The 27741-nt window shown below is 26.4% G+C and overlaps 4 protein-coding genes across 4 annotated transcripts; 2 read left to right on the top strand and 2 right to left on the bottom strand.

The window, feature by feature from the left end:
• Positions 1 to 383: 383 nt before the first annotated feature.
• Positions 384 to 962, top strand: K444DRAFT_557833 (uncharacterized protein; the record flags this gene model as incomplete). Its single annotated transcript, XM_024876800.1, has 1 exon — positions 384 to 962. A coding segment is annotated over exon 1 (465 nt), but the record flags the coding sequence as incomplete, so codon positions are not given.
• Positions 963 to 1303: 341 nt separating this feature from the next.
• Positions 1304 to 3670, bottom strand: K444DRAFT_661762 (uncharacterized protein). Its single transcript, XM_024886618.1, has 2 exons — positions 2325 to 3670; positions 1304 to 2276 (listed from the first exon to the last, which is right to left on the bottom strand). Exons 1-2 carry the CDS (start codon positions 3626 to 3628, stop codon positions 1658 to 1660), a joined length of 1923 nt encoding a protein of 640 aa, XP_024739563.1. The 5' UTR covers positions 3629 to 3670; the 3' UTR covers positions 1304 to 1657.
• A 443-nt stretch (positions 3671 to 4113) lies between these two features.
• On the top strand, positions 4114 to 5769 carry K444DRAFT_610694 (uncharacterized protein). The gene has a single exon (XM_024879796.1). The coding sequence runs from the start codon at positions 4509 to 4511 to the stop codon at positions 5514 to 5516; it is 1008 nt and encodes a 335-aa protein (XP_024739562.1). The 5' UTR covers positions 4114 to 4508; the 3' UTR covers positions 5517 to 5769.
• Positions 5770 to 14273: 8504 nt separating this feature from the next.
• Positions 14274 to 14441, bottom strand: K444DRAFT_524901 (uncharacterized protein; the record flags this gene model as incomplete). Its single annotated transcript, XM_024874395.1, has 1 exon — positions 14274 to 14441. A coding segment is annotated over one exon (168 nt), but the record flags the coding sequence as incomplete, so codon positions are not given.
• Positions 14442 to 27741: the final 13300 nt, after the last annotated feature.

Raw genomic sequence — 27741 nt, 5'->3', positions numbered from 1 at the left:
CTACAGATCACTTACCAAGTATTCTACCAAACAAAAGAAAGCGGCCACACAGAAGCCATTCTTCATCGGCAAATCCTGCTTCGCCTCGCCATGTAAAGATCCGTACTCAGACAAAGACACTACTTAATACACCACCACAAGAAGCTGTCAGAGTTGCTTTGAACTTCCTAGAAGACGAGTTCAAGCTCCAAGAGACTGCATCAGACGCATTTCCTCGAGAGATTTCCTCGTCACATATTCGAACTTCTGTTAGTAAATATGAGCATGAAATGTCAACCGCGTCCAAGAGATCTGTGTGCTGTTCTTGCGGCAAGCTCGTCCCTACTACAGATGTCTATGAAATCTCTGATAAGGACAATTTCGTACGACCTTTACAAGGTGGCCTCGACATCTGCGGCCGACACGGGAATATATGGGATTTTTGTTTCCAATGTCACACGGCCCTCAGTCTCGGCACTGTTCCTAAGTTCTCGGCGAAGAACCTCGTCAATGTTATTATGTGCCAGCATTATCCGGTTGCATTAGATGATCTCACACCGGTTGAGGAGTGTCTTATTGCGAAATGTCATCCAATTGGCACTATCATCAAAATGCGGCCAGGGGGCCATCTATCTCCGATTAATTATAAAGCGCTGCGAGGCCATATCATCGTCATCCCACAAGACCCGGGACCGCTTCTCCAGATCCTACCTAGTCCTGAACTGAAACTAGACAACCTTATCAAGGTTTTCTGGCTGGGGAATCGTGCCCCGGTAGATGCGGATCTTAAGCCATTCCTGCAAGTTCGGAAGGATAAGGTTCTAGCGGCTTTGCAATATCTGGTCCAGCACAACCATCTATATCACGACCTCACCATCAATCACCAAATGATAGACACTTGGAGTGACGACTTTATCCCGCCCGAGATCCGTGACAATATTATCTGCCTTGGGAGCCCAGATCACCACGAGCGCGAGGGATACACAGTTAAGCTACAAGTCTCTTAATCTACTAGATGCAGCTCGATATCTTTTAAGAATATAATTTCAAGGTAGATCTATCTTTGGTATCTTTGGTGTGTCAAATATAATTATTTGTATGCTTCTACGTCACGTTTTGATTTAATTATAACTTTTGCGAAGCGGAGGAAGTACTACTACATCGGGCTTGAGCATTTACAGCGTTAACACCGCCCTGAAGGGATGTATTAGTACTTCTGTAATACATCGCGGCTGGCTCTCTTCTAAATATTCGACATAATCAGCAGTAAGACAGAACACATTACTCAACGCCCTGCTATACAATTCTCGATATCAAATAATTACTTGTCTATGAATGCAATTATAATTCTATAGAGTTCACGTGTAATCTAAAGCTTAGGGAACCTTTGGGCACTCCCAGTAGAAAGGAGCTGCATCTAATTAATAATAGTAATAGGGCAAGCTGCATCCAGTAAGCTCAGGAAAAGCGAACTACATTGAGTAAATAATCATAAAATAAAACTTGAAAATGCAGAGTTCATAGCCGGAGGCTCTCGGAGTAGGAAATATCTCTGGAATTTTCGACCTTGCACAGTACGCTCCGTCCAAAATTCGAAATCCAAGCTATATCTAAGCCATTCATTAACCCTACATATGTCGAGAAAACCGCAGCCCACGAGTCAAGATCCTAAGAAGGCCTACCCAGATGCTGATCCGCCACGTCTCGATGGCGGCAAATCCAGCACCTTGTATGCAGCCACGGTCTGCGCAATGGAGATCATCAACGTCGACAAGGCGAGAAACACCGTCAAGGAACCCGCGATCACAGCCGCCCAGAGGGTCCAGTAGCCGAGAGTGTTACGCTTGTCCTTTCGTAGCTGTCTCAGGGTTAGTGGTGGCCGATTATCAATGTAGGCTCTGAGGACCCGCAGTCGTTCGCCATAGATGGGGAAGTCGGCATACGAGAGGACGGGGTTCTTGGCAAGATTCTGGACGAAACGTTTTTGGTTCCAATCGTAAGAGCTCATCCCTAGGTACGGGATCTCACCAAGGTGAAGCGCCGTCTCCCTAAATGCGTGGTCGGTCCAGGAGTGTCTACCACGCCATCCCCAAAGGATACTGCGCTTGTGGCGGTTTTTTAAAGCCTCAGATCGGAAAATAGAGAAAGGAGAAGAACGCAGTGCACGGTAGTAGAGCTGTCTCTTTTTACCAACATCTTTGCCAGCAAATAGAATAGCCCAAGTACGATATATTTCGGTGGCCATCGTCTTAAACCTTAGTGCGTCTTTTCCGTCATCCGGAGTCTTCGCAACATGCCTAGACGGTATTAGTAGCCATGGCATGCTTTCCAGTGTACTTACTTACTGATACCGATATGCAGTCCATCCACCTGGGGGTATGGAAAACCATGCCACTCGCAACACATTGGCTTCCTTATCAAGGACAAGATGGTTCTCATGAAAGAAATCCCAACGTATAGTTAGATTTGCGATTTCCATTAGCTTTCCAACATTGAGATCAACTGTTTGAAAGTCTTTTGCAGCATCTCGATCATAAAGCTCCTCTGGCGTATTGATTTTGGTTTCCATGCGGCTCGACTTCAAGAAGAATAAGGATTGTGGAGAGCAAGAAAGTAACTCCAAAGGATTCTGGTCTTTGGCAAAGAAGTAGTTAAATTGTCCGTTGGCATTGGTACAGTTTAAGGCTCCAAAAGCGTCTCCAACAATCGTAATATGGCTCTCGTTTATCCACGGTTGAGTGTCTCCGCCCGAATTTTCAGGTGACTGGAGACTGCCGTCATGGTAGCATTGCAGAAGTACTTCTCCCACCGGGATAGGTTCTTGAGAGTGGGTTCCATTATCAGGAGTCCAGTTAAATATTGCGAGGATGCATGACACGATGACCCGGCGTATCTGTTTCCCATCGTAGCTCGGCGAAAGTTCAATCCGGGCGATGGTGAAGCGGAAATAGGCATGGAGCTTGAGGAAGATTGAATCTGTCGTGTCATAAGTGCCAAGTCGTTCCAATGGATATTCTGGGTCCCCGATTTTTTCTAATGCCATCCTCCTGCGTTCATTTGGGTCCAGCTTGAATGATTCAGTAAGCAACCAGACAATTCGCTCCACGAACCACTCTTTCTCATCATCATCGACCTCATATAGCAACTCCTCGCCGTCCGATTTCAATTGTTTACACAGCTGGACGATTTGAGTGAAATTTGGGCTGGATCCGTCCCTTGATGACGCTTTGGCTTGTTCAATTTCCTTGTCCAGCCATGTGAAATCGTGCAAGCGTTGTTGAGAATAAGGCGGCAAAAGTTTATTCATATCAAAAAGTTCCCTGTCCTTGGCAAGCTCTTCGAACTTTGGGTTTTGCCAGATCGCTGGTTGCGTGGGTGCTGTCTTTAGCCCATTCTCTTTGCCATGAAATGTTTGGTTCTCTACATCGTTAGTTGCCAATTCTGGTCTGCGCTCCAACGTCTGCAAGATCTTCCTCGAAATCTCGATTAGAGTGTCGATCTTTGACATTGATCCGCCCGAGTCCAAATTCAGGCTGTCAGCCTCGCCTGTCTTCGTGGCAGTCCCACGATCATCGCTTGGCCCATCGTTAAGGGCCAGCTCACTTTCTTCGGAAGGACGCGGCTCTTGCTCCATTGAATGGGATACCATCTAGACACAAGTGAAAGGGTAATGAAGATGAGAAAGTGGAACATGTGAAAAGGGCGAGAAGCAGGAACTCCGAGGGCGGGATCGGCTGCATTTAAAAAGACCATGCACACCTGCAGCGATACCACTCCAGCCCACCCTATGCATGCCTGACAGGTCATCCAATTGAGAGTGCGACTCGTGTGCCAGCGCCCTGCAGACCAGTTGGGTGAGCGGAGTCAGCCAACCAAACATGCATGTGTGGATTTCTGCAGTCTGTACTAGTCTGTCTGCATCACTGGTCCCCGTGTGTGACTGGTCTCCTCTTAGAACTAGTGTAACAAGGCGAGCAGGTGGGGTGGCAGCCATTCGTATCGCTACAACGAGTGATTTGGCGGGCCATTCTGCTTCCACAGGACCACAGCAAGGGATTTTCTTGAGGGGCCTATTGTGTGATAATCATCTGTTATTAATGATGGTATCCGCTTATTCCTTCCTTTACTCATTACCTCAGACTTCCACCGAATCATTACCCTCTTATCCAAGCACCACTGCCAGGGTTGCCTCAGTCTTCAAGGTCTGCCCAAAGTGCAAGCCGTGAAGCATTCGTTCGGCCCCCGGATTGGGAACTGTCATGCTGAGACTCTGTCCTAGTACTCGATACGTTCCGCAGCGTACCCATGAGCGACGGAAGACAGAAGGGCGCCTTTCGTGAACCGCGGTAATGCAGAACAATGGGATCAGAGCGCTCCTCCCGAGTGTCCCTTGCCTGCCTACTGTGCCGGTATCGTCACAAGGACATGGCATTGAGATGAGGGGTAATGAACAACCCGTTCTACTGACATATTATCCAGGACTCTTCCGCATCACACAGAAAGGACACTGAATCCCAATTCACGCAATCATGAAAACCAGACGCGCTGCAGACCCAGTTCCAAACATCGATGACGACGAAGCATCAAGTGCCTACATCGATAGCACTGCCGTTCCAGCAAGTGACCCAAACGACTCTTCATCTACTCATACATCTGTTAAGCACGACCGATCCCGACACTCTTCCACGCCGTGCCCGGCGTCTCCTTCTAATGATGCTATCTTACTAACGACTACCTCTAACGAATCGCTAACACTAACTACTAATATACAACGAGCATATCAGAGTACGGTTAGCAATCCTCCAACAAGAATCGATGACCATTTCGGACGTCATCCACGAGGCCCGGACGCCATTGCAGCATTTCCGAACAACGTCACCAATATCAACCCACCCAATTACACATGGATAAGAGGGTCGTCAAACTATACCCTATGCCATAAGACTTCCGGCGAGCCAACACAGGCGCTGCTTTGGATGGTTGGAAACATTGAAAACCACTCTCTGGACGCCGCAACCACATATGAGAATTGGACAGTTAATGTTCTACTCCCCACCGACGCAGATAAGGCTCTAGATAACTTGCTGAAGACTGGTCCGTGGAAGACGTTTACGAAACCAAATCGATACTCTATACTCAGGACCAAGGCAACGCTGGCAGCCATAAAGGACGACCTTTTCGATGAGGATGACGAAGTTCTGGCCTCCCTTGGACAAGCCATCACCGCGAAAGATCCGTTCCCCTATACATATAATGGCTCCATGATGGTTAAAGGCGGAACCGTACCTACTGCCGGGTACGATGCTACCAACTTCGTTAACCAAACTTCTATAGCAGTCGAAGTGTCAATACTGGGATACCAGATAGAAGGTAAGAAACCTGGCTACTCATTTGATATGCGCGAGGTATACTATCTTGGAAACCCTCCACGCAATACGACGATAACACCTACCAAGAAACGAAGAGGCGGTTGCATCATAAGCCCAAGACGACGGAAAGCTATAGTCTTTAATGCTAATACGTCAATATTTTCATAACCATAACTCCTGTAATGATATGATTGGTGGCATGACTAAACAAATTGGGGGCAGGGACTGACTAATTGGAAGGTCCGCAAAAGTGCAGGGAAACGGGCTGGATCTTTTTTTTTTTACTTTTTCCACTGTTTACACTCTCTTAGTCTATGGTTGGTCAATTACTGAATAATGCGGTCATTGTTACGTTTTTAAACTCGACTATGGTTGCTTCTTTTGTTTTCCCTTTTGCGCTATATCCTACTTATATGCCAACCGTATTAAATAATAATCACGTGTTTCTATTAAGAGATTTATTTATTAATAGTAACGTGCTTGAATTACGCCTATCTATCTAATCTAAACTATCTAATCTACGAGCGGGGTTAGCGGCAACATGCTATGTTGTGCGAACTACCACGTGTTAACTTTTGACATTACGTGCTTATACTTTCCCTTTTCTGAGCACAGCAGGTTTCAGGGCTTTAGCGTGCGCAGCGCGCATTACGAGTACTCAAGGGCGGAGGGCGATCTTGTGGACTATCGCCACGTGATTCTTGAAGTGCATCACGCCGTTGAGTAGTAATTCCTTAGCCTTGCAGATAGGATAGTGGCAGATAATCCGCTACTCTACTAGTACCCGGCGCAAGTGAATATTCTCGATATGGTCCCACATATGCGAAACTCGGCGAAATTTATGCGTTCGTTGCCTATACGAGAGCGCCTCGTTACTAATATAAAATATATACTACGTATTTTCGCAGGCGAGGGGGAACTTACTAGCCGGTAGGAAGGGATTAAGAGCGGGAGTGAGAGCGGGGGCGGGAACCGGAGATTCTTCCTTGAGAGGATTCTTATAGACTAGAGCGGACCGCCGCTAGCGAGTCATAAGCTCTTGTTACGAGGCGAGCGTAATCTGGAGGTTAATGGCATAGATTTTTCGAGTAATAATAGCTTGAGGACTAAGGGCTTTGGAGAGGTTATAAAGAACTACCTATAATTATATCCGTTCTTTAAGCTAATATTTAATAATAGGTTTGGCTTCCTCCTTAGCTATAGTCTTATTTAGTAGCTAGTTTAATTACTTCTTTATTATCTTATTATAAATATAGAAGAAGTAGTTCTTCCTATATTTGGCCTTAAGCTCGTCTTCTAGGCTTTTTATTATAGCCTTAAGCTACTAGCTAAGTTTCTTATATATTTTCCTAATCTTCTGGGATACTTAATTAATAAACTTATATTCCTACTTAATCCGGATATATAATTCTTTAAATTATTACTTAAGGATAGTAATCTCTGGATCCGTAATAAGAAGTTACTTTATTATTTCTCGGGAGACTTCTTTTGGGGTACTAGGGTTATATTAAATACTTATATAGATAAAGGCCCGGGTTAGGCTATTATTAGTAATATTACTCTCGAGATAAGTATCTTATATATTAAATCTAACTAACTAATTATTATATATCTTATTAAAGACCCCTATAAAGGAATTATATCTTATAACTTAATCTCGTATAGTATCTAATATCTTACCTAAAATAAATTATTAGTCTCGAGAAACTTAATAAGATAATATAGGATATTATAAGGCACGTAATAGCAGGGTAATATATAAGTAATCAAGGTAAGTAAGCTACGGAGTAATACTTGCAAGTATAACTAATTCCAAGAATTAATTCTAATAAGAGACTAATTAATGCCTCTTCTAGAGCTAGGAGTGTCTCCCTATATATTCCCTAGTACTTAGCCAGGTATATGAAGCCCTTTACTTAATTAGGAAATCCTATATAATCTATATAATTCTAATTATAAGCTATACCCAAAATAGGAAACTAGATCTATAATATCTAATACCTATCTATACGCCATTACGTATACCTATTATATTAACCCCCTCTCTAGGCCCTTATTCCCAAGAGGCCTGGGAAAACTGCAAATAGCTTTATAAATATTTCCCTAAAACTTTCCTAACTACTAGCTTTCCCTAAAGACTCCCTATAATTACCCTATTATTATACCAGGTAATAGAGTTAAGGATATAGTTCACTAACCTTTCCTAGCTAGTTCGCAAATTACCTCTAGTAATTCCCTCTTATAAAGGTAATATAAATATAGTATATATTATTAGATATAAAGCTTATCCGATCTCCTAATTAGTTTATAAATCCCAACTTAGCCTCTATTTATAAATAAATTATTACTCTATAGGCCCAAGAGCTTGGAAAAGTTAATCCGATCTTCTAGTTTATTCGTAAATTCCTTCTTTAGAATTTTCTAGGTATTCCTGGTATAGAGCTAGTTCCGAATTCGTAATTACTATTCGGGAAGAGGGTATTATAAAAAGGCCTCCCTTTTCCCACTAACTAACCTTCCTTTTCCTTAATTATAATACTATACCTAGCTCCTCCTTATCCCTTGCCTTTCTTCTTTAAGCCTTCTTTAAGCTCCTTTAAGCTTCTTTAAGCCTTATTTAAGCCTTATTTAAGTCTCTTTCTAATTCCCTCTTTTACTTCTTTATCTATTAAGATAAATACTTCTCTTAGTACTTATTAGCCTATTACTACCCGTTTGGCTAATACTCCTATATTCTTAATTTGCCCTTACTATCTTTAATATTCCAAGAATATTACTAAGTTTCCCGACCTTACTTATATTAAGAGTAATAATTACTTGGTATATAATTACTATTACTCTAAGAACAAGAAGTATAATCCTATAAATTATAAATTCCTTCTTTTATTTCTTATTCTAATACTATCCAAGGTTCCTTAAGTATATATAGTATAATTAAACCGCCTTCTTTAAGCTATTAATATATATAAGTATCTTCTCTATTCTTTGCCCGAAAGAGAGAAAGCTATTACTGCCTTTTTTCTATACTAAACTATATATACTTCTCGTATTAAAGCTATTATTTGAGGCTAATGGATTCCCCTAATAATTCAAGAAATAAGTCAAGTAATTCTTACTAGCTTAGTACAAATACAAAATACTCTTAATAGTATAGTTAATATTCTTTAATATTAAATAAGCTTACTTCTTCCTTATTTCTTACTAATAGCTAATAGCTTTATAGGCTAATTTACTACCTATTTCTCGAGAGAATCCTAATAAGGATAATAATAAGGATAATAGAGAATAGTTATAAAGATAGGGTATTTATAAGGTATAGAAATTAAAGTTTTTAATAATTTTCATATAGTTTTTCCAAGAATAAATATATAGTTTTTTAATAGTTTCCTAATAAAAGCATTTATTTTTTATATCTCCGTTTAGCTAATAGTATTATAATATTACTCTTTTCCAAGTATTCTTATAATTCTTGAGCTATATTCTCTAGATTACTTAGTAATTCCCATATATTATTCGCCGGTAAGTAGCCCTTCTAATAAATAAGATATTTTCTTTCTTTTTTGCTTTCCTTATAGGCTATAATAAATTCTATCTCGAATTCCTTTTTATCCTTAATCTCGACTAGCTCTAGTTCTATTATAATACTAGCTTGCGGGTATTATAGTTCTAAGAAAGAAATATGGAAAATATTATAAATCTAATATAATAGTAGTAATTTCAAGTAATATACTTATTTATATATTCCTATAATTTCTAGAACTTTAAAGAGGCCGAGATATTTATTTACTAGCTTTATACTAGGTTATAGCTATTAAATATTCTTTATATAAAGCATGACTTTATTATATATCTTAAACTTCTTATTAATATATTTCTTATTATAGTACTTTTTCTATATATTTACTACTTCTTATTATTATTTCTCTAGTATTTTCTATTTTATTTAAATTCTTTATACTCTTTCCTATATTACCGGCGCCCCTTTTTCTAGAATATTATTCTTAATATATAGTTTAATACTAGAATAGAATCTATATAAGATATAGAATAGAAATATTTCTATTATTAAATATATAAAGTTATTATATGTGAATTTTATAAGAGTAAGCTTTACTACCTAGTTATCCTACTAGTAACTAGTATAGTACCTCAAGTATTATTCTAGAGTTTGGTTTAGATTCTCTATTTATCTATTAGTTTACGAGTAAAATACTATATTTAGCTATTATTGAATTTTTAAGTAGAAATATAGACTTGACTAGAACTTGCTTATAAAAACAGATTCTTTATTAGAGATTATACCTGCAGGTATACTAAAGTCTTTAATAATATAGTATATAAATAGCTTTGCTAGCTTAGGAGCCGAGACTTCCTTAGTAATTAGAATATATTATACTATTTTCATATATCTATTAATAATAATAAATATAAAATTATATACTTTACTATGAAATCTAGAAAAAAGTAGCCCCGTAATAAAGTCTATAGTAATTTCTTGCTATGGCTTAAAGAAAAGGAGAAATAAACTAAGTATACCGTATAGTAGATATCTCTTTACCTTAATTCATTAATATATAGGACAAGTTCTAATATAGTCTTTTATATTCTTTCTTATATTTTACTAGAAGTATTTTCTCTAGAGAATCTCTAGTATCTTACTAGTACCAAAATGCCCACCTATAGAATTATTATAATTAGCTTATAGTAATTCTTCTTTAAAAGCCGGCTTATTTAGTATATAGATAGCGCTCTAATATCTTAATAACCCAGATATATTAAGTTCCTAAGTCTTAATAGCTCTAGTAAAGGTTCTCTTTAAGAACTATTTATACTACTAGTATTATACTAATAAATTAAGCCTTTAGTACTATAATAGTAGTTTAAGTAATATCTCTCTGTTTTCCTTATATACTATTTCGGATCTAGCTACCCATATAGCTAGAATCTGTAATATATACTATTTATAACTAGTTATACTAGTAATAGGCTTAAATAATAGTATTTCCGGTATTACTCCGTTACTAAAATAGATTTCCTCTTCGGAATTCCTTAGTATCTCGCTAATCGAGAAGTACCTACCTCCTCTCTCCTAGGCCTTATATTATAGTATTATAGGGATAATATAATATCCTATTACTATTATTTATAGGGTTCTCTATTCTATATTCTATAGCTTATTATAAAGTATAAGTAGTAAAGTATCTTTATTTATATCTATTATAAAGTCTGGCCTCCTTAATAGCCTATTAGCAGAATTACTATATCCCGGCTAGTATTCTAAGATAAAGTTAAAGATAGCTAGCTTCTCTACTTATCTTATCTATTAACTATTTAGTTTTCTCTTAGTTATAAAGTATTTCAAGTTATTATAATTTATCTTAATAATAATAGTATACCGGATATATACCAGGTAATATTACTAAGTATAGAATACCAGAATAATAGCCAAGAGTTTAGAGTTATATATCTTATACCTGCTTTTAATTATAGTTATCTTTTTTAAATAGAAAGTAATAGGGTACTACCTAGCTTCTACTCCCTTACTAAAAAGCTAGGAAATTATACTTATAATTATAAATCCTAAAGTATCTATTTCTATATAAATCTTTAAGGTTAAGTCAAAATAATAAAGAATTAGTACTATTATAAATGTAATTTATAGCTTTCTAAAAGCCTTATCTATCTCATTTATCTAGCTAAACTAATATAGTAATTTTCTGCTAGTTTTTAGTAAATTAGTTAATTTTTTTACTACTCTAAAGTATTTATAAATAAATCTCTAGTAAAAGTTAGTAAAACCCAGGAATACTTAGACTTCTCGGATATTATTTTTTGGGGCCGGCTATTCCCTAATAACTATAACCCGGCTAGCCTCTATTTCTATACTATCTGGGCTAATTATAAATCCCAGAAACTCTATTTTTTCTATATTAAACTCGCATTTTACTAAGTTTATAAAGAGCTAGTATTACTATAACTACTCAAGTATATATTAGACTACTATTATATACTATTCTAGGTCTTCTAAATAAATTAAAATATTATCTAGATAGATTATATAAATAATATTTATAAGGCTTACTAGTATATAATTAATATATACCTGAAATATTACCAGAATATTAGATAGTCTAAAGAATATAATATAGTACTTAAAATATCTATAGTATATTCGGAATACTATCTTCTACTTATTACTCTCTCGTATTTATAATTAATAATAAGTATCCTTTAAGTCTAGCTTTATATATATTTTTACTTTATAAAGCCTATTTATTATCTTACTAATAAGTAATAATAGCATTTGGTTCTTAATAGTAATTCTATTCAGATTCTGGTAATTAATATATAAATATAGGCCGCCTTTTTTCTTTAGAATAAATATAATTAGGGTACTAGCTAGACTAGTAAAATAATAGATCTACTTCTTCTCTAAGCTAGTATTAAGATATTCCCAAAGAACTTTAAGCTTCCTTTCTAATAAAGTATATATAGAACTATATAGTAGTTAGGATCCTGGTTCCAGATCTATATAATACTCTATTATATAGTAGTTAGGTAATATACCTATAGTCTCTATAGAGAATATTTAGAGAAAGTCCTAATACTTCCTAGGAAATATAGCTATCCCGTTTATAGTAATAGTAGTAATTCTTTAGCTATCTATTATAGGATAGGTAATTAATAGAAAAATATATGCCTTATACTTTACTACTTTAGTAAACTTCCTAGTATTTAGAACTTTAATCTTCTATAGTCGAATCTGGTATCTCTATATTACTTTCCTAAAAGAAATTAGGGAATTAATTTAGTAGAGCTATAGGAATCCAAGTATTATATTAATATAGTTCAGATTAAAATCATATAATACAAAATATATATTAGCTTTCCTTTAGTTCCCTAGTATATTCTCGGTAGTAATTCTAAGAATATAATCTTTATATAAATAAATCCTTCTTTTCTCTAGTAAGAATAAGGGAATTATCCTTAATATTAACGGAATATCTATATCTAAAGCTAATTTTCTCTTTATATAATTAGCCTCTATACCCGAGTTAACTAATACTCTAACTTTTTGCTTATCTTTTCTTATCTTAATAGTAACCTTAATTACTATTCTCGTTTTAGGAGCCTTACTCTTTATAATATAAATAAGTATAATTACTATAGGGCATACTTATTTCCCGGCTTCTTTAGTTCTAGGTACTTATATATCTTATAGCCAGACTTATTATAGTTATAGTAAGTCGGTTTTCCCTGATTTAGGCAGATAGTAGTATAGTAACCCTTCTTTTAGTAGGTAAAGCAAGTTATACCCAGTCTTATAGATCCTAATATAGGTACTATATTAGACCCTATTACTATATTTTTACTATCCCGGTTATATGAATCTTATAACGGGAATATACTTCTCTTCTATTTCTCTTTATTATTCCCTCTCTCCTTTCTCTAATTTCCTTCCTTTTATTAACCCATTAGCTTATTATTATATTCCCGTTAAGCAGACTAGTTTAAGTTATTCTTAATTCTTATAGCCACAGAAATAAGCTTCTCTCTTTCTTATAAAGTATTTCCTTAGTAATTAATCTTATCCTAAATCTCTTGCCTTAAGCTACTAAATAAGTTATTCTACTCTTATAGTAAACCCGTATATTCCAAGTTATCTAATAGGCTATCTAAATAGGATATAAAGCTTTGGATACTCTAACCTGGCTATTATTTTATATCCTTAAACTTAGTAAGGGTATTATTACTATAGTTTTCCGGATCCAAGATAGAATCCTTTATAAATTTAATAAAAGTCTCCTAATCCGTAATATTAATACCTACTAATTACTCCCTATACTTCCAGATATTCCTGGCTATATTCTTAAAGTAGGAAGTATAATATATAACCTTTATTATATCTATAGCCCAGGTAATTCCGCTGTCTTTATACTATTTTAGCTCTGCCTAGTAAAAGAAATCCTGGGCTTCCTTAATATTCTTTCCCTTATAGATTAGTAATTCTCGGGTTTTTGGAGCCCTGCGAACTAAATATACCGCTAGTAATATAATAGATTCTATAATAGGTATCCAAATATTCTTAAGATAGCAAATCTGAGCTTCTAAATCCTCTAGATCCTCTCTCTATTATATCTCTGCTTCTAACTTAGTAATATAATAATAAGCCGCTACTAGCTTCTCTATTATTATTATCCTGCTAGCTAGTTCTGGGAATATCTGAGTTCTATTTCCTTTTTCTAATTAGGTAGTAGCTAGAGTGGCTAACTGGGCACTTCCCTGGATACCTGACTAGGTCGCCCTAGTAATAGTAGAGGTACTTCTTCTAGTTAATACTCTAGCTATTAGTAGTTTTATCTATTAATAGCTTAATTACCTCGTAATAAACTACTTCCCGAAAATTAGATTAATTAAAATATAAGACACGTAATAGCAGGGTAATATATAAGTAGTTAAGGTAAGTAAGCTACGAAGTAATACTTATAAATATAACTAATTCCAAGAATTAATTCTAATAAGAGACTAATTAATACCTCTTCTAGAGCTAGAAGTATCTTCCTATATATTCCCTAGTACTTAGCCAGGCATGCGAAGCCCTTTACTTAATTAGGAAATCCCATATAATCTATATAATTCTAATTACAAGCTATACCCAAAATAGGAAACTAGATCTATAATATCTAATACCTATCTATATACTATTACATATACCTATTATAGATATATACTATTAATTATATTAGTATAACCTTAACGGAAATAGTAGCTTATTAGTTTGTCTTTAAAGCCCGTATTTCGCCCGAGGCAATTTAGATAAAAGATATATTTCGAATATATTATAAGTTTAGTCTTTAATTTTATCTAGCTACTTATAGTTCAGACCGACTTTTGAAAGACCGGCTACTTAAGCCATTCCGGCTTCTAATAGATCTTTATTACCTTTATATTCTGATTTCTTAGGTTTATAGTAAAAAAGGGCTCGGGAGACATATAGCTATTAATAAGAATTATATTATTACGGATTATATAGGTTAAGATATAGGAAATTAGGTAGAGGATAGGAAGGGAATTCTTTCTAAAAAGGAAGGTTATATTATAAGAATTAAATTAGCTAAGAATTAAGGTATCTTATAAGAGTAATATATGATTTGGGCTTATTATTTACTTTCTTATAGTTCCGTAAGTAGATCTCTATAGCTAGAAAGTTCCTTTTTTCTTACTTCGGGTTTTATATAATTCAGAAATAAATATTCTTATAATAAAGTATTATATACTTCTGCTTTACCTTCTCGAACTTACTAGATTTAGCAGAATCCGAGATCGGATATAGAGGCTATTTATATCTATTAAGCTTAGTTATATAATACTTGTTTGTATTTTCTATTATAATAATATCTGTCTCTTTATTATTATAGCTATTATTCAAGTAGCCGGGCCTATTCTTATCTTTATTAATAGTACTATTATTACTTTTATTATCCTTAGAATTAAAGAGAATATTATTATTAAATCTAGTATTATTACTAGTATTACTATTATTATTATACTCGAGCCTATTATTAGTATTATTATTATTATAATTATAATATATTGCCTTTTAAAAATATATACTTTTATTAGTCTTTTCTCTTTTACTAAAGGAGTTTTTACTAGCTTTACTCTTTAATAAGTAAATAAACTCTACTAATTAACTGCCTATATAGGCTTGAAATATTATAATAATTATCTTTAGTAAAAAAGACGGATTTATTACGAGCCTAGTACTAGATAAATATAAGAAGCAGGTCGTCTGGTCTGGCTATAGGCTTGGGTTTAGAAGTAATATTTAGCTTAAATTTAATCTTAAGTATACTATTAATATATTTTAATTATAGATTAGTATATAATTAGAAGAATATTAGAGAAGGGTTATTATATCTTAATAATCTTATATTTATTATTTATATTAATATAATTACTATTTAGTTAGTAATAAAGTATCTTAAAATCCCGCTAGTATATATAAAATAACTTTATTTCTTTCTTCTTTTACTTCTTCTCTAGATAGTTTATATAAACCTAATAAAGAAAGAATATTATTCTTTTCTTATTATAATTCCGCTTGAGAAAAATAGTATACTAATTCCCGAATTTATAATATTTATAAAACCTGTCTCGAGTTAGCCTAACCTAATTAAATTACTAAGATTTAAGTTTTATAAGTATACTTTATTTATTTCTATCTAATATAGTAAATACTAGCCTTAGTATTCTCGGTATTTACTAGTTATAAAAACGGTTTATTATTTAAATTAATCTCTATCTAATTATAATCTTCTTTATTTAATATTTGCCTTTCTTTTTACTTTAATATTTAATTAGTATTAGTGCGTTTTTTGAGAATATTCTTAAGAATATTAAAAGTATATACTATTAATACTTGAATAATAAAAGCTATAATTCTATATAGGCCCAAGAAGTCTTAATAGTAATAAGGATATCCGCTACTAAAAGCGAGAAAGGAAAAAGAAAGCTTTTAAAGTTAGGATATAATAGTAATAAAGTTATAATAATATAAGATATAAATAATAGTATTATTAAATAAGAACTATACTTATTATTAAAGGTAATTAATTCCGACTTCTACTATTTTATATTACTAGTACTATTTTAATCCTATAGCTACTTCGAGTATAGGATAGTAATTTATAAGAAAGCAGAAATATCTATTATAGTATTAATATAGCTTACTAAGACAAGATACTTAATATTATAAGTAATTAATCTTATTTTATACTTTCTTATATTATTTGAACTATACTAATTCCAGGGCTGCTTTAGTTATAGGATAATAAGTTATAAGAAGGCAGAGATATCTATTATAGTATTAATATAGCCTAATAATATAATAGTTAATTAAGTTTATAAGTTAATAAGTATATAAAGAATTAACGGTTATATATAGAGTTATATATAGAGTCCAGAGTTCGTATATAGAATTAATAGTTATATAAAGAATTGAGGTATGAAGTGCTTTGAAGAGGAGGGGATTATAGTTAATGGCGAAGGTAGGGAGAATGCCGGAACTATAGAGAGTTAGAAGAAGGTGGGTAAAGGAGGATAAGGTAAAAGAACTGAGTTATATGGTAGTAGTAGAGATATAGAGGATATTTGAGAGATAGCGAACTTCGAGGGCCTTTGCAGACGAGGGGATTATAGCTAAGGCTATAGGACTTGTCGAGAATTCGAGGGCTCTGAGAGAGAGAAGGTGAAGAGGGAATAGTGTGGAAAAGAGTATGTAAAGGAGATACGATAGTTACTAGAGGTTAATGGTAGGCGGAAACTATAAGACTTATATAGCCGGGAGCAGCCTTAAGACAGAGACAGACGGGGCCTGCTATAACTAATAGGGAGCCGTTTCTGGCTCCTGGATTGAGGAATTCTGGGTGGTCAGGATAATGAAAGATGGGAACTAGTAATTTGGGAGAGGGGGAATGCGGTTTTCGGGGAGTCGTCGCGCTAAGCGAACCGAGGCACGTATGCTACTGGCAGAGCTTAGCAAGCGGTCGAGGCTATATAAAACAGTGACTAAACTAGCCGAATTCAGTGGCCCAAACCGTAGTACTTAGTTATATGATATAATAATAATACTAAAAATAATTTTTTAACTAATATATTAAATAATAAATAATTATATTAATATTATATATTTTTTATTATTATTTTAAATTTAAATAACTGGTTTTAATTTTTTAAGCTCTTTTTTTGTATTTTTAATTTTAATTTTATTAATAAACCGGGAATTAAAAAAAATATTTTAATATTTAAAATCTAAAAATATTTTTAAATATTTTTTTTTCCAGAAAACTAATAATTTTAATTTAATAGGAATTCTTATATAGTTTATTATTTTATAGAAATACTATAATATCGGGAATTTTTTAAAAGTATTCTTTATTATATTTTAATAAAATAATAGAAATAATAAAAGAAATCATATTTATATTATTTTTAGTTTTATTATAAAATTTAGAAATAAGTTTAGATTTAGAACTATTAATAATAACTATAATATCTCTTATATAAAAAGATTTTATAAAAATTAAATAAAAGATAATATTATTATATAATAAAACTAATATATAGTTCTTTTTATTAATAATTACTAATTTATATAATTTATATTTCTTTTATATTAAATAAAAATATTAGAATTTAGAAATAGTTTATAAATATTAATAATACTAGAATTATTTTAAATAGTTAAAATATTTATAATTTAATATTTAGTTTAAAGCTTCTAGATTTCTATTATTATTATTTTTAAATATTACTAATTATTATAATATAATAAATAATAAAGTATTATATTTAATTATTTAAAATAAAATATTATAAACTAAAAAAATTAAAATAATATTATTAAATTTTATAAAGTTATTAATAGCCTTAAAAGCTATTTAAAATATAATATTTTTATTAATTTCGGCTATAATAATAAAATAGATATATTAAATTAGGCTATAATAATATTTTATAATTCTAATAAAGTTATAAGCTTTTATAGAAATAATCTTAATTTTAGTTTCTATAATATTTATAAGCTAAATAAATTTCTTATTAATAAACTATTTTCTAATATTTATTATAATCTAATTAAAAAAACCTAAATAATTATTAATTTAATATTATTTAAATATATTTTAGATATATATTATTCTAATATTTTAAAGCTATTAGTTAGCTTAATATTAAATATAAACTTATTAGAAATATAAAAAATATTAATAATAATAAAATAATTAAAGCTAATATTATTTCTTAAATTAAATATAAATTATTTAAATAATTAATTATATTTCTAATATTATTTATAATATTTTATATTAATATTATAGCTTATTTCTTTTAATATATTTTAGAGTTTACTAATAAATAAATAGCTAAATTAATAATATAGATATTATAATTTAATTTCTATAAAAAAAACAAGAATTATAAATAAAGATTTTAAAAATAAAGCTTTATAATATAATATTTTAAAATATTATATTATAAATATATAATTTCTAATAAAAATAATAAAATAATTAGTAAAATTATTAAAATAAATTTCTAGCTTATTTATATTAACTAAACTAAATAAAAATATAATATTTAATTATATTTATCTAATTAGTATATTTATTATTATAAATTTAATAGAAAATATAAATTTAATATTAATTTAGATATTAATTTAATTTTTAATATTATTATTAGTTTATTATAAAGCTTAAAATTAGTTAAAATTAGTAATTAAATATTTAGAAATTTTAATATTAATTATTTAATATATAAAAAAAAGAAATAAAATTATTTATAAAAATATTAGCTATAATTATTAATAAAATAAAAATAATAGAAATAACTAAAAAGCTTTTAATTAAAATAAAATAAAAATCTAAATAATATTTCTTTTTTTTCTATTAATAAAGTCTTAAAAATATTATTTATTATTTTATTTTTATTATTATTTTTGTTATTATTTTTATTATTATTTTTATTATTATTTTTATTATATTTATTATTTTTATTATTCATTGTTTATTATTATTTTTATTATTATTTTTATTATGTTTTAATTATTATCTGTTTATTACTATTTTTATTATTTTTTTATTATTATTTTTACTATTATTTTTATTATATTTTATTACTATTTTCTTTTTATTATTTTTTTATTACTATTTATTATTATTTTATTATTATTTTATTTTTAGCTTTTAGTAATATATTACTTTATATTTAACTATTTTTATTTCTAATTAAGCTTTTTAGTTTTTTTTTTTTAACTATAGTATTGTCTTAAATAATATTTGAATCTTCTTATATATAATTTTTTTTTTTTTTTTTTTTTTTTTCATAGAAAATATAATAAATATAAAATATAATCAACTATAAAATATAATTTTAAATAAATTGATAGATAAGTATAAAAGATAATAATAGAAAAATATAATAAGGATGAACAAAATAATAATATAAAAATCATAATAGATATAAAATATAACTAATATAGCAATATAAAAATAATCTAAGACTACATATCAGATGGATTAGTGTTCGGAAATGCGATTATCTCTCATTATTATAAACGAAATAATTAAATAATAACTAATAAGTTATTAATTAGTAATTTTTTGGATCGAGTCTTAAGAGAAATATATTGATCGAAAGAAAGTTGTTCGGATTTAAATTTATAATTTTAAATCTATTTATTTTATAATAATATAATCAAAAATATTATCGATATGACTTTAGGATTGTTTTTATTATAAATTTTAAATAATGATAATTATTTATATAATTAATATTATATCAAAATATAGATTTAAATATTTTAATAAAAAAAATAATTTAAGGCTTATATGATTTATGATATTAAAATCTAGAAAAATATTTAGAGGCTAATTGAATAACTTATTTGAAATCAATAAATAATGATAAATTGTTTATTTATTATTTATTAGACTTTAGGAAAAAAAAAATTAATTATTATAATAAAAAATCGTTAATAAGATTCAATAATAAGAGATTTTTACATAATTAATTAAATTAATATTAAAGTCTTGAATATATTAATATAAAATATTATATGTCTTTAAGCTTTAATAATAAATATCTTTATATATAATTTTTTTATTTTTTGATTTTTCGAATTAAACTTTATTTTTATTAAATATATATTATATAATAGATTTGATTTTTATTTATTATTATTTATTTATATTTTATCATTAATTATCATAATATAAAATATAATAATATAAAATATAATAATATAAAATATAATAATATAAAATATAATAATATAAAATATAATAATATAAAATATAATAATAATAATAATAATATAAAAATAATAAATTTTAAATACTTATTTTTTATAAGAATAATAAAGCCTAATAAAATTAGTTTTTTTTATAAAATCTAGTCTAATTATTAAAAAAAAAATTTATTTAAATATATTATATATTTTCTTTAATAATAGAAAACAAAATAGTTATAATAATAAAAATATTAATATTTTATTATATATATATATATTATTATATTAAAGAATTTTATATAAATATAATATTTTTAGAAATTTAAGTTTTTAAAAATATATTTAAATAATTTCTAAAAATTATTATTAATTATTTTATAAAAAATATATTAAAATAATTTAGTATTTAAAAATTCAAATATCTAAATTAATTTTATATTTTTATTTTATTATTATTTCCTTAAAATTATTATTTTTATAAAAGAAATTACTAAAAAATAATAAATTAAAAAATAATTCAAGTTATATTAATTAAAACTTAAAAAAAGAAATAAGTTATAAGAAATATAAAGTTTTAAAGGCTTATATATATATTTATTAATTAGAATATCTAGATATTTTCTAATATTATTTCTTTCTTTTTATAATTCTTTTCTAAAACTTTTAGATCTAATAAAAAATAAAAATAAAATAAATAAAAAATAAAATAAATAAAAAATAAAATAAATAAAAAATAAAATAAATAAAAAATAAAATAAATAAAAAATAAAATAAATTAAAAAATAAAATAAATAAAAAATAAAATAAATAAAAAATAAAATAAATAAAAAATAAAATAAATAAAAAATAAAATAAATAAAAAATAAAATAAAAAATAAAAAGATATTTCTTTAAATTTATATAATTTTTATAACTTCTATTATAAATAAAATAAAAAGTAATTATTTTTAATTTTTTAATTTTTTTAGATTATAAAAAACTAGAATTTAATATTTAAATAAAAAATTCTAAAAACTATTTTCTCTAAAATATTATAAAACTTTTTATTTTTTTATTTTAATTACTAAAAACTAGAAATAAAAATATATAAGCTAAAATATATATATATATATTAATTATATTATAATTCGAGATATTTTAGGATTTAATTTAGAATTATATTAGCTTATTTTCTAATAGGCTATTATTTAATAATTTGAGTTTAAAAATATTACTTTTCTCGAATTTATTTTCTTTTATATTTTTATTATTATTTATATCTAGCTTTTTAGTATTAATATTAATAAATAAATATTTTAGTTTATTTATTTATTTCTTATTAATATTTACTATTATCTTTTATAATATTAATATTTCTTAATTATAAATTTATAAATCTATAACTACTTTTATTAGTTTTATAGTTTTGCTTTTTATATAATATATTAAAAATATAATTAATAATATATAAGCTATATTAAAATCTTTTTATTTATTTAGTAATAGAATATTATATTATATTTATTATAGTTTACTAATATTATTAATAAATAATTTTTAAATATATAGCTTTTTTTAAAAATAATATTCTTATTATTATATTATTATTATTTTTTATATATAAATTCCGATTTAATATTTAGTTAAAATAAAAAAACTTTTAAATATATTATTTATTTCTTTTTTTAGTCTAATAAAGATTTAAATTCTAGTTTTTTTAGACTTTTTCTGGTTTTCTTTATTATTTCTTTTTAGGCCTTATTATATATATTATAAATAAATACTTTATATAAAATACCTATATTTATAATTACTTTTTTAGCTTTTACTAATTTATTTATAAATCTAATAATAGTATTTTAATTACTAATAAATATTATTTATAGGAATTATTATTTATTTAAATTAATATAATATTAAGCTAGTTTAATAAAATTATTATTACTATAATATAAATATTTAATATTTTATTAGATTAATTATATTATTTCTTTTAAAATAAATTTATTATATATTTTATAATATTATTAGAAATATTATTTTAAATTTTCTTAATATTAAAATATTTTATTATTTTTATTTATTTCTTTTATTTATAATTTTATTTATAATTTTATTTATTTTTTATATTATTTATAAATTTCTATTTCTTTATTAAATAAGTCCAGTTTCTTATTTTTAGAAGATTTCGAATTATTATTTAAAACTATATTTTTTTAATTTTTTAATTTTTAATTTTTTTTATAAATTTATAATTTTTTTTAAATAAAAGTTTCTTTAACTAAAACTAGATTTTTTTTACTTTTTTAATTCTTCTAAATCTATTTATATAAGCTTTTTTATAAAGTCTAATATTTCTTTTTAATATTATTTTTATATTATAATATTTAAAAAATTCGATTTTTTATATTTTTTTTTAAAAAAGTTTTTATTATAAAATAATTTATTTTAATAGAAATTTCCGGTATTACTAAAACAGGCTTAAAATAGTTCTTAGGAATTTTATTTATTTTTGGAAATATTTATATATTTATTATTTTTAATATTTTTAACTTAAATAACTTTATAAATATTTTTATTTTTTTTGGCTTTTTTCGGGCTTTTTTTCTAAATTAACTAGTATTATTTTAATAATAATAGTATATTTTTTATTTTTTAATTATTATATTATTTTTAATTATTTTATTTTCTAGTATTATTTTCTTATTTTTTAAATTATTTTTCTTTAATTAGTTTTAAAACTATATTTAGTTAAATACTAGTTATAAATATAATAAATAGCCTTTATATTAGTTATTAGGGAATTTATTTCTAGATTTTTCTTTTTACTAATTTTATTTTATTTTATTAGATAAATTAAGAATTTATAATTATTTTTATTATTAAAATTAGAACTTTATAAAATAATTCTTTTATTTACTATTTATAAAGCTTTACTACTAGTTTTTTTTATAGTATTATTTTTGAAATTTATATCTAGTTCTAATTTACTAAAAGCTTTAGAAAAATATATTATAATTATAAAGTTATTAAATTATATAAAAAAGATATTTTTAGATATTATTTTATAAAAGAACTTCTATATTTTATTCTATATATATAATAGCTTATTTTATAATATTATAATATTATAATATTTTTTGGGGAAGTTTTCCGGAATTAGTATAATTATTATTATTTTTATTAGATATATTAAAGTTATAAAACTCTGATTTATAATAGAGATTTATTAAAAAATATTATTATTATATATTTTTCTTTTAAAGAATTTAAAGAAATAAAATTAATAAAAATAAGCCTTATTTTTTTAGTTTTATAATAGGCTTTTTATTAGACTTTTTTTTATTATTTAATTTTTCTTTTTCTTTTTTCTTTTTTTTTAGCTTTAAAATTTTCTTTATAAAGTTTTAATTAATTCTTAGTTTTAATATAATTTTAGTTTTAATATAGTTTTAGTTTTAATATAATTTTAGTTTTAATATAATTTTAGTTTTAATATAGTTTTAGTTTTAATATAGTTTTAGTTTTAATATAGTTTTAGTTTTAATATAGTTTTAGTTTTAATATAGTTTTAGTTTAGAATAAATATTTATATTTTTTAAAACTTATTTCTTTTTTATAAATATAATTATATTACTTTTTAATATCTAGCTTTAATTTAAAAAAATATAATTATTTCTTATATATATTTCGGATTTTTAGCCTTATACTAGCTATTATAATTTATTATCTAGTTTTTTTAATATATTAAATAATATAATTTCCTATTTTTTAATTTCTTTTTTTTAATTATTTAAAATAATTTTAGTTTTAGGTTTTTTTATATTAATTATTTCTTTTAGGTTCTAAAAGAATTTCTAGTATTTTATTAGAAAGTTTATATAAAAAATATTATAGTATTCTTATTTCTTTATTAAATAGAAGTAATATATTTAATTTCTAATTCTTTTATTTATTCTAAATAATTGAGCTTTTTTTGGGCTTAGTTTTTTTATAAAACTAATTTAAATTCATGTTTTTTATATTAAATATTATTAAGTTTCTAATTTTAAACTTTATTCTTTTATATTTTATATTATAATACTTTATTTATAAATCTTATATATAAATTAATATTTCTTTTAATTAAATATATATTTCTTATAATCTTTTTATTAAATTATATATTAATTCTAATTTATAGTTTTATAATATTATTAGCTAAAAAGATTTTATAATCTTTTTATTTATTTTAAATAAAAATATTTTTATTATTAGTAATAAATTATTTCCTTATATAAATTCTATTAAATTAAATAAATCTATCTAGTTCTTTTAATTAAAATTAATAAATAGTTTTAGAAAATATTATAGTAAAATATTAATATATATAGAAATTAATTAATTAATAGCCTTTATAGGCAGGAACTAATTATAAAGGTAGTTATATTAGCTAGCTATATTAAATAATATAATAGGTGCCTATTATAAAAAAGAAATTAATAACGTCCTTATTATAGTATATTTTATTATAAAAAGAATAATTATATATAGGTATAAAATAAGGTAAAAAAAATAAAAAAATAAAAAGTAAAATACTATATTATAAAGTCCGTTCTTCTCCGTTTTCTACTACCCTACTCTTTGTCCGCCGACTTCTCCTTAAATAAACTATTATTACTAAGGGTATAGCTTATAGGCTAGTTCTTCTTCTCTTTACTCTTGCTCTTAAATCTTCTATTACTAAAGCGGGCCTATTCTAGTAGGACTTTAAATTATTATTTTTAGACAGGTTTAGTAATCTCGTTCTTTATAGTCTTCTTTATAAATATCTTCTTCTTAGTCTTCTTTGCCTTTAGTAATAGTATAGATATATTATTACCGGCCTCTAATATTATATACTAAGGGCTAATATAATTTTTAAAACTAGTTAGATTAGACTAGGTTTAGGAATATTTCTCGCTTATTTATATTAAGAACTACTTTTGAATTTCCTCTATCTTAGTATTATTAAGGATAAATAATAGGTAGTTATAAATTAGAAGGACTTTAATATTATTACTATAAAAGACTCTTATTATATAATTAATAATATCCGACTAATAAGCCTTTTTAACTCTTATAGTAATATTACTAATATTGCTTTTCTTTAGATTATACTTTTCTTAAATAATCTCGACTAATAGCTTTATATTATTAAGTAATATAGTTATAAGAAAAGTTATATTTATACTAGCTCGGATTACTTCTTTATAGTATATAGCTATCTTTATTAGGCTTGGCTTTTTTATCTTAAGAGTAGTCTTTAGGGTTTTTAGTAATATAACTACGAGAATATCTTAATTATTATTAGTAGAGGTATTAACCTTATACTTTTTTCTAGGGTTTTTATTATTAGTATTCTTATTTATATTATTATACTTATTTTTCTCGGGATTCTTAAGAGAAATAGAATATAGCTTTTATTTATAGATCTTTTTAGGTAATCTGCCAGAATAGTATTTAATTAAAGTAAGGACATTATTATTATTATTATTTTCTTTATTATATACTAGCTCGACTGCCTTAAGAACAGACTTATATATTTTCTTAATATATATTATAAGAGTATTTTATTCTTTTGGGTACTTATCTAGTAATATCTGAATTCTTAAATAGTTTTCGGGATTACTAACGGTATTAAAAAAGTCTTTAAAGTCCTTATTAGTAGGGGCATTATTCTTCTCTAGCTTCTTATATACTTGGTAATATACCGGTTATAATAACGGAATACTTTTAGTTAGTACGGGGAATACTATAGTAGTAGTAATAGTGAGTTATATAGTATTTTTCTATATAATAATATAATAATTATAGTAATTATTATAGCTATATATATTCTATATTATTTAGTATTAAGGAAATACTTTTTTAGTTATAAGGAAAATAAATATCCTAGTTTATACTAGTATATAGCTATAGAAACATAATAATACTTCTTATATATATACTCGGTAATAATAGTTATTATTCTATAATTACTATTTAGTATTTCTTACTAGCTAATTATATTTCTTTACGGGAACTATTCCTAATTATTCTTTATAATCTACTATTAGTTCTAATATATTACCGAGAACTTTTACTAGCTACTAGTTATTATACTTATTTCCCTATCTTATATATTTTACTAAGTACTTAATATAGTTTTATTTACTATACTTTACTATTCTTTTATTTATAATATATTCGAGTTCCTAACTTTATTAGTTCTTATTATTACCCTAAATGCCCTTTACTAGTTCTTTTCCTTAAATTAACTCTCGTTTATATAAGTCTTTGCCTTTTAGGACAGGTTCTAGGTAAGTAATAGAAATTACGGGATATATCTTCTATTATTAAGGGAATTCTAATTTATATACTAATTTTCTAATCTGGCAAAGTACTTTAAAAGGTCCCGTTTATTATTCTATTAGTTTTCTATTTGAGTAACCCGGAAAGTAATATTTCCTATATAGTCTTAGGTAAATAAGGTTTCTAATATCTATTATAATTGGCTTATACTTTATATTATAGTATTATTTAAGGCTAATTAGAAAGAAATAATCTCTATAAACTAGGGTTAGTCTAAATAAAGAAAAATAATATATTATAGACTAATCTCTATAGTCTGGTTTTTTCTTTCGGAAGTACTATCTATCTGCGGATATTATATTATTAATATAAGAAGTTTTGTCTTTAAGTAACGGAATATGCTTTTCTAGAAATTAGAAATGAATTTGCGATTTTTATTAGAGATTATTTCTTACGGAATACCCTAATTAAGTAATAGCCAAAGAATTATATAAATTATAGCCTAGTCTTTAGCTAAATATATATTATATCCTGAAATAAGTAGTATTTTCTTACTTGCCTTATAAGATTATATTATTATATAATTAAAAAGATTATATTCATTAATTTTCTATAGGCTAATTACTAGAATTATTAGTAATACTATTATAAAATCCATAGTAATAGTATAGTATAGAACTAAGATTGTCTTAATTAGTTATAATTCGCTATATAAGCGTTTCCTAAATATTTAATTAAGTAAGTATATAGGGTAGTAAAGAATATATTTTTTAAGTTATTTTTTGAGTTAAGAAATATAAAATTTATCTAGTTTATAAAGTATTCTTTTTATATTAAAGTAGAAACGGTTATAGGCCATACTAATTACTTTATTAGTAACTGCTTTAGGAATATATAGACGGAAGCGGGTACTAATAATATAATATAAAAGTCTGTCTTTAATACGAAATACTATACTATTTTTCTTTATTTGCTCTAGGAGGAAATCTCTTTCTGAAATATTCAGAAATTAGAATATATATATGAACTTTAGATTAGTTCGTAATTCTTTAATTAATTTCGTCTTAAAATCAGGATATATAATAGTCTCTATTATAAATAGAATATATTCTAGTTTATTATTTACTGAGATATCTTATTATTCTATAGCCTTTAATTATAAAAGTATATCCGGAATAATATTTAGCTTACCCGGATAATATCTAATATCCAGGTCAAATTAGGATAAGTAAATAGAGGTATATACTAGTCTTATATTTATTTTAGAGATATTAGAAATATTTAAATTTATTTATTTATATATATTTC

The sequence above is a fragment of the Hyaloscypha bicolor genome (assembly GCF_002865645.1).
Source record: "Hyaloscypha bicolor E unplaced genomic scaffold K444scaffold_53, whole genome shotgun sequence".
Classification (NCBI taxonomy): Eukaryota; Fungi; Ascomycota; class Leotiomycetes; order Helotiales; family Hyaloscyphaceae; genus Hyaloscypha; species Hyaloscypha bicolor.
Note: the sequence above shows the minus strand (reverse complement) of the source record. Positions and strands in the feature narration are given on the sequence as shown.

What these genes read in the sequence shown, in the direction of transcription:
- K444DRAFT_661762 (XM_024886618.1), bottom strand. Translation starts at nt 3,628, where the DNA reads ATGGTATCCCATTCAATGGAGCAAGAGCCGCGTCCTTCCGAAGAAAGT. An exon ending in TGGACTGCATATCGGTATCA is followed by an intron (nt 2,277 to 2,324) that starts GTAAGTAAGTAC and finishes AATACCGTCTAG; the next exon opens with GCATGTTGCGAAGACTCCGG.
- K444DRAFT_610694 (XM_024879796.1), top strand. Translation starts at nt 4,509, where the DNA reads ATGAAAACCAGACGCGCTGCAGACCCAGTTCCAAACATCGATGACGAC.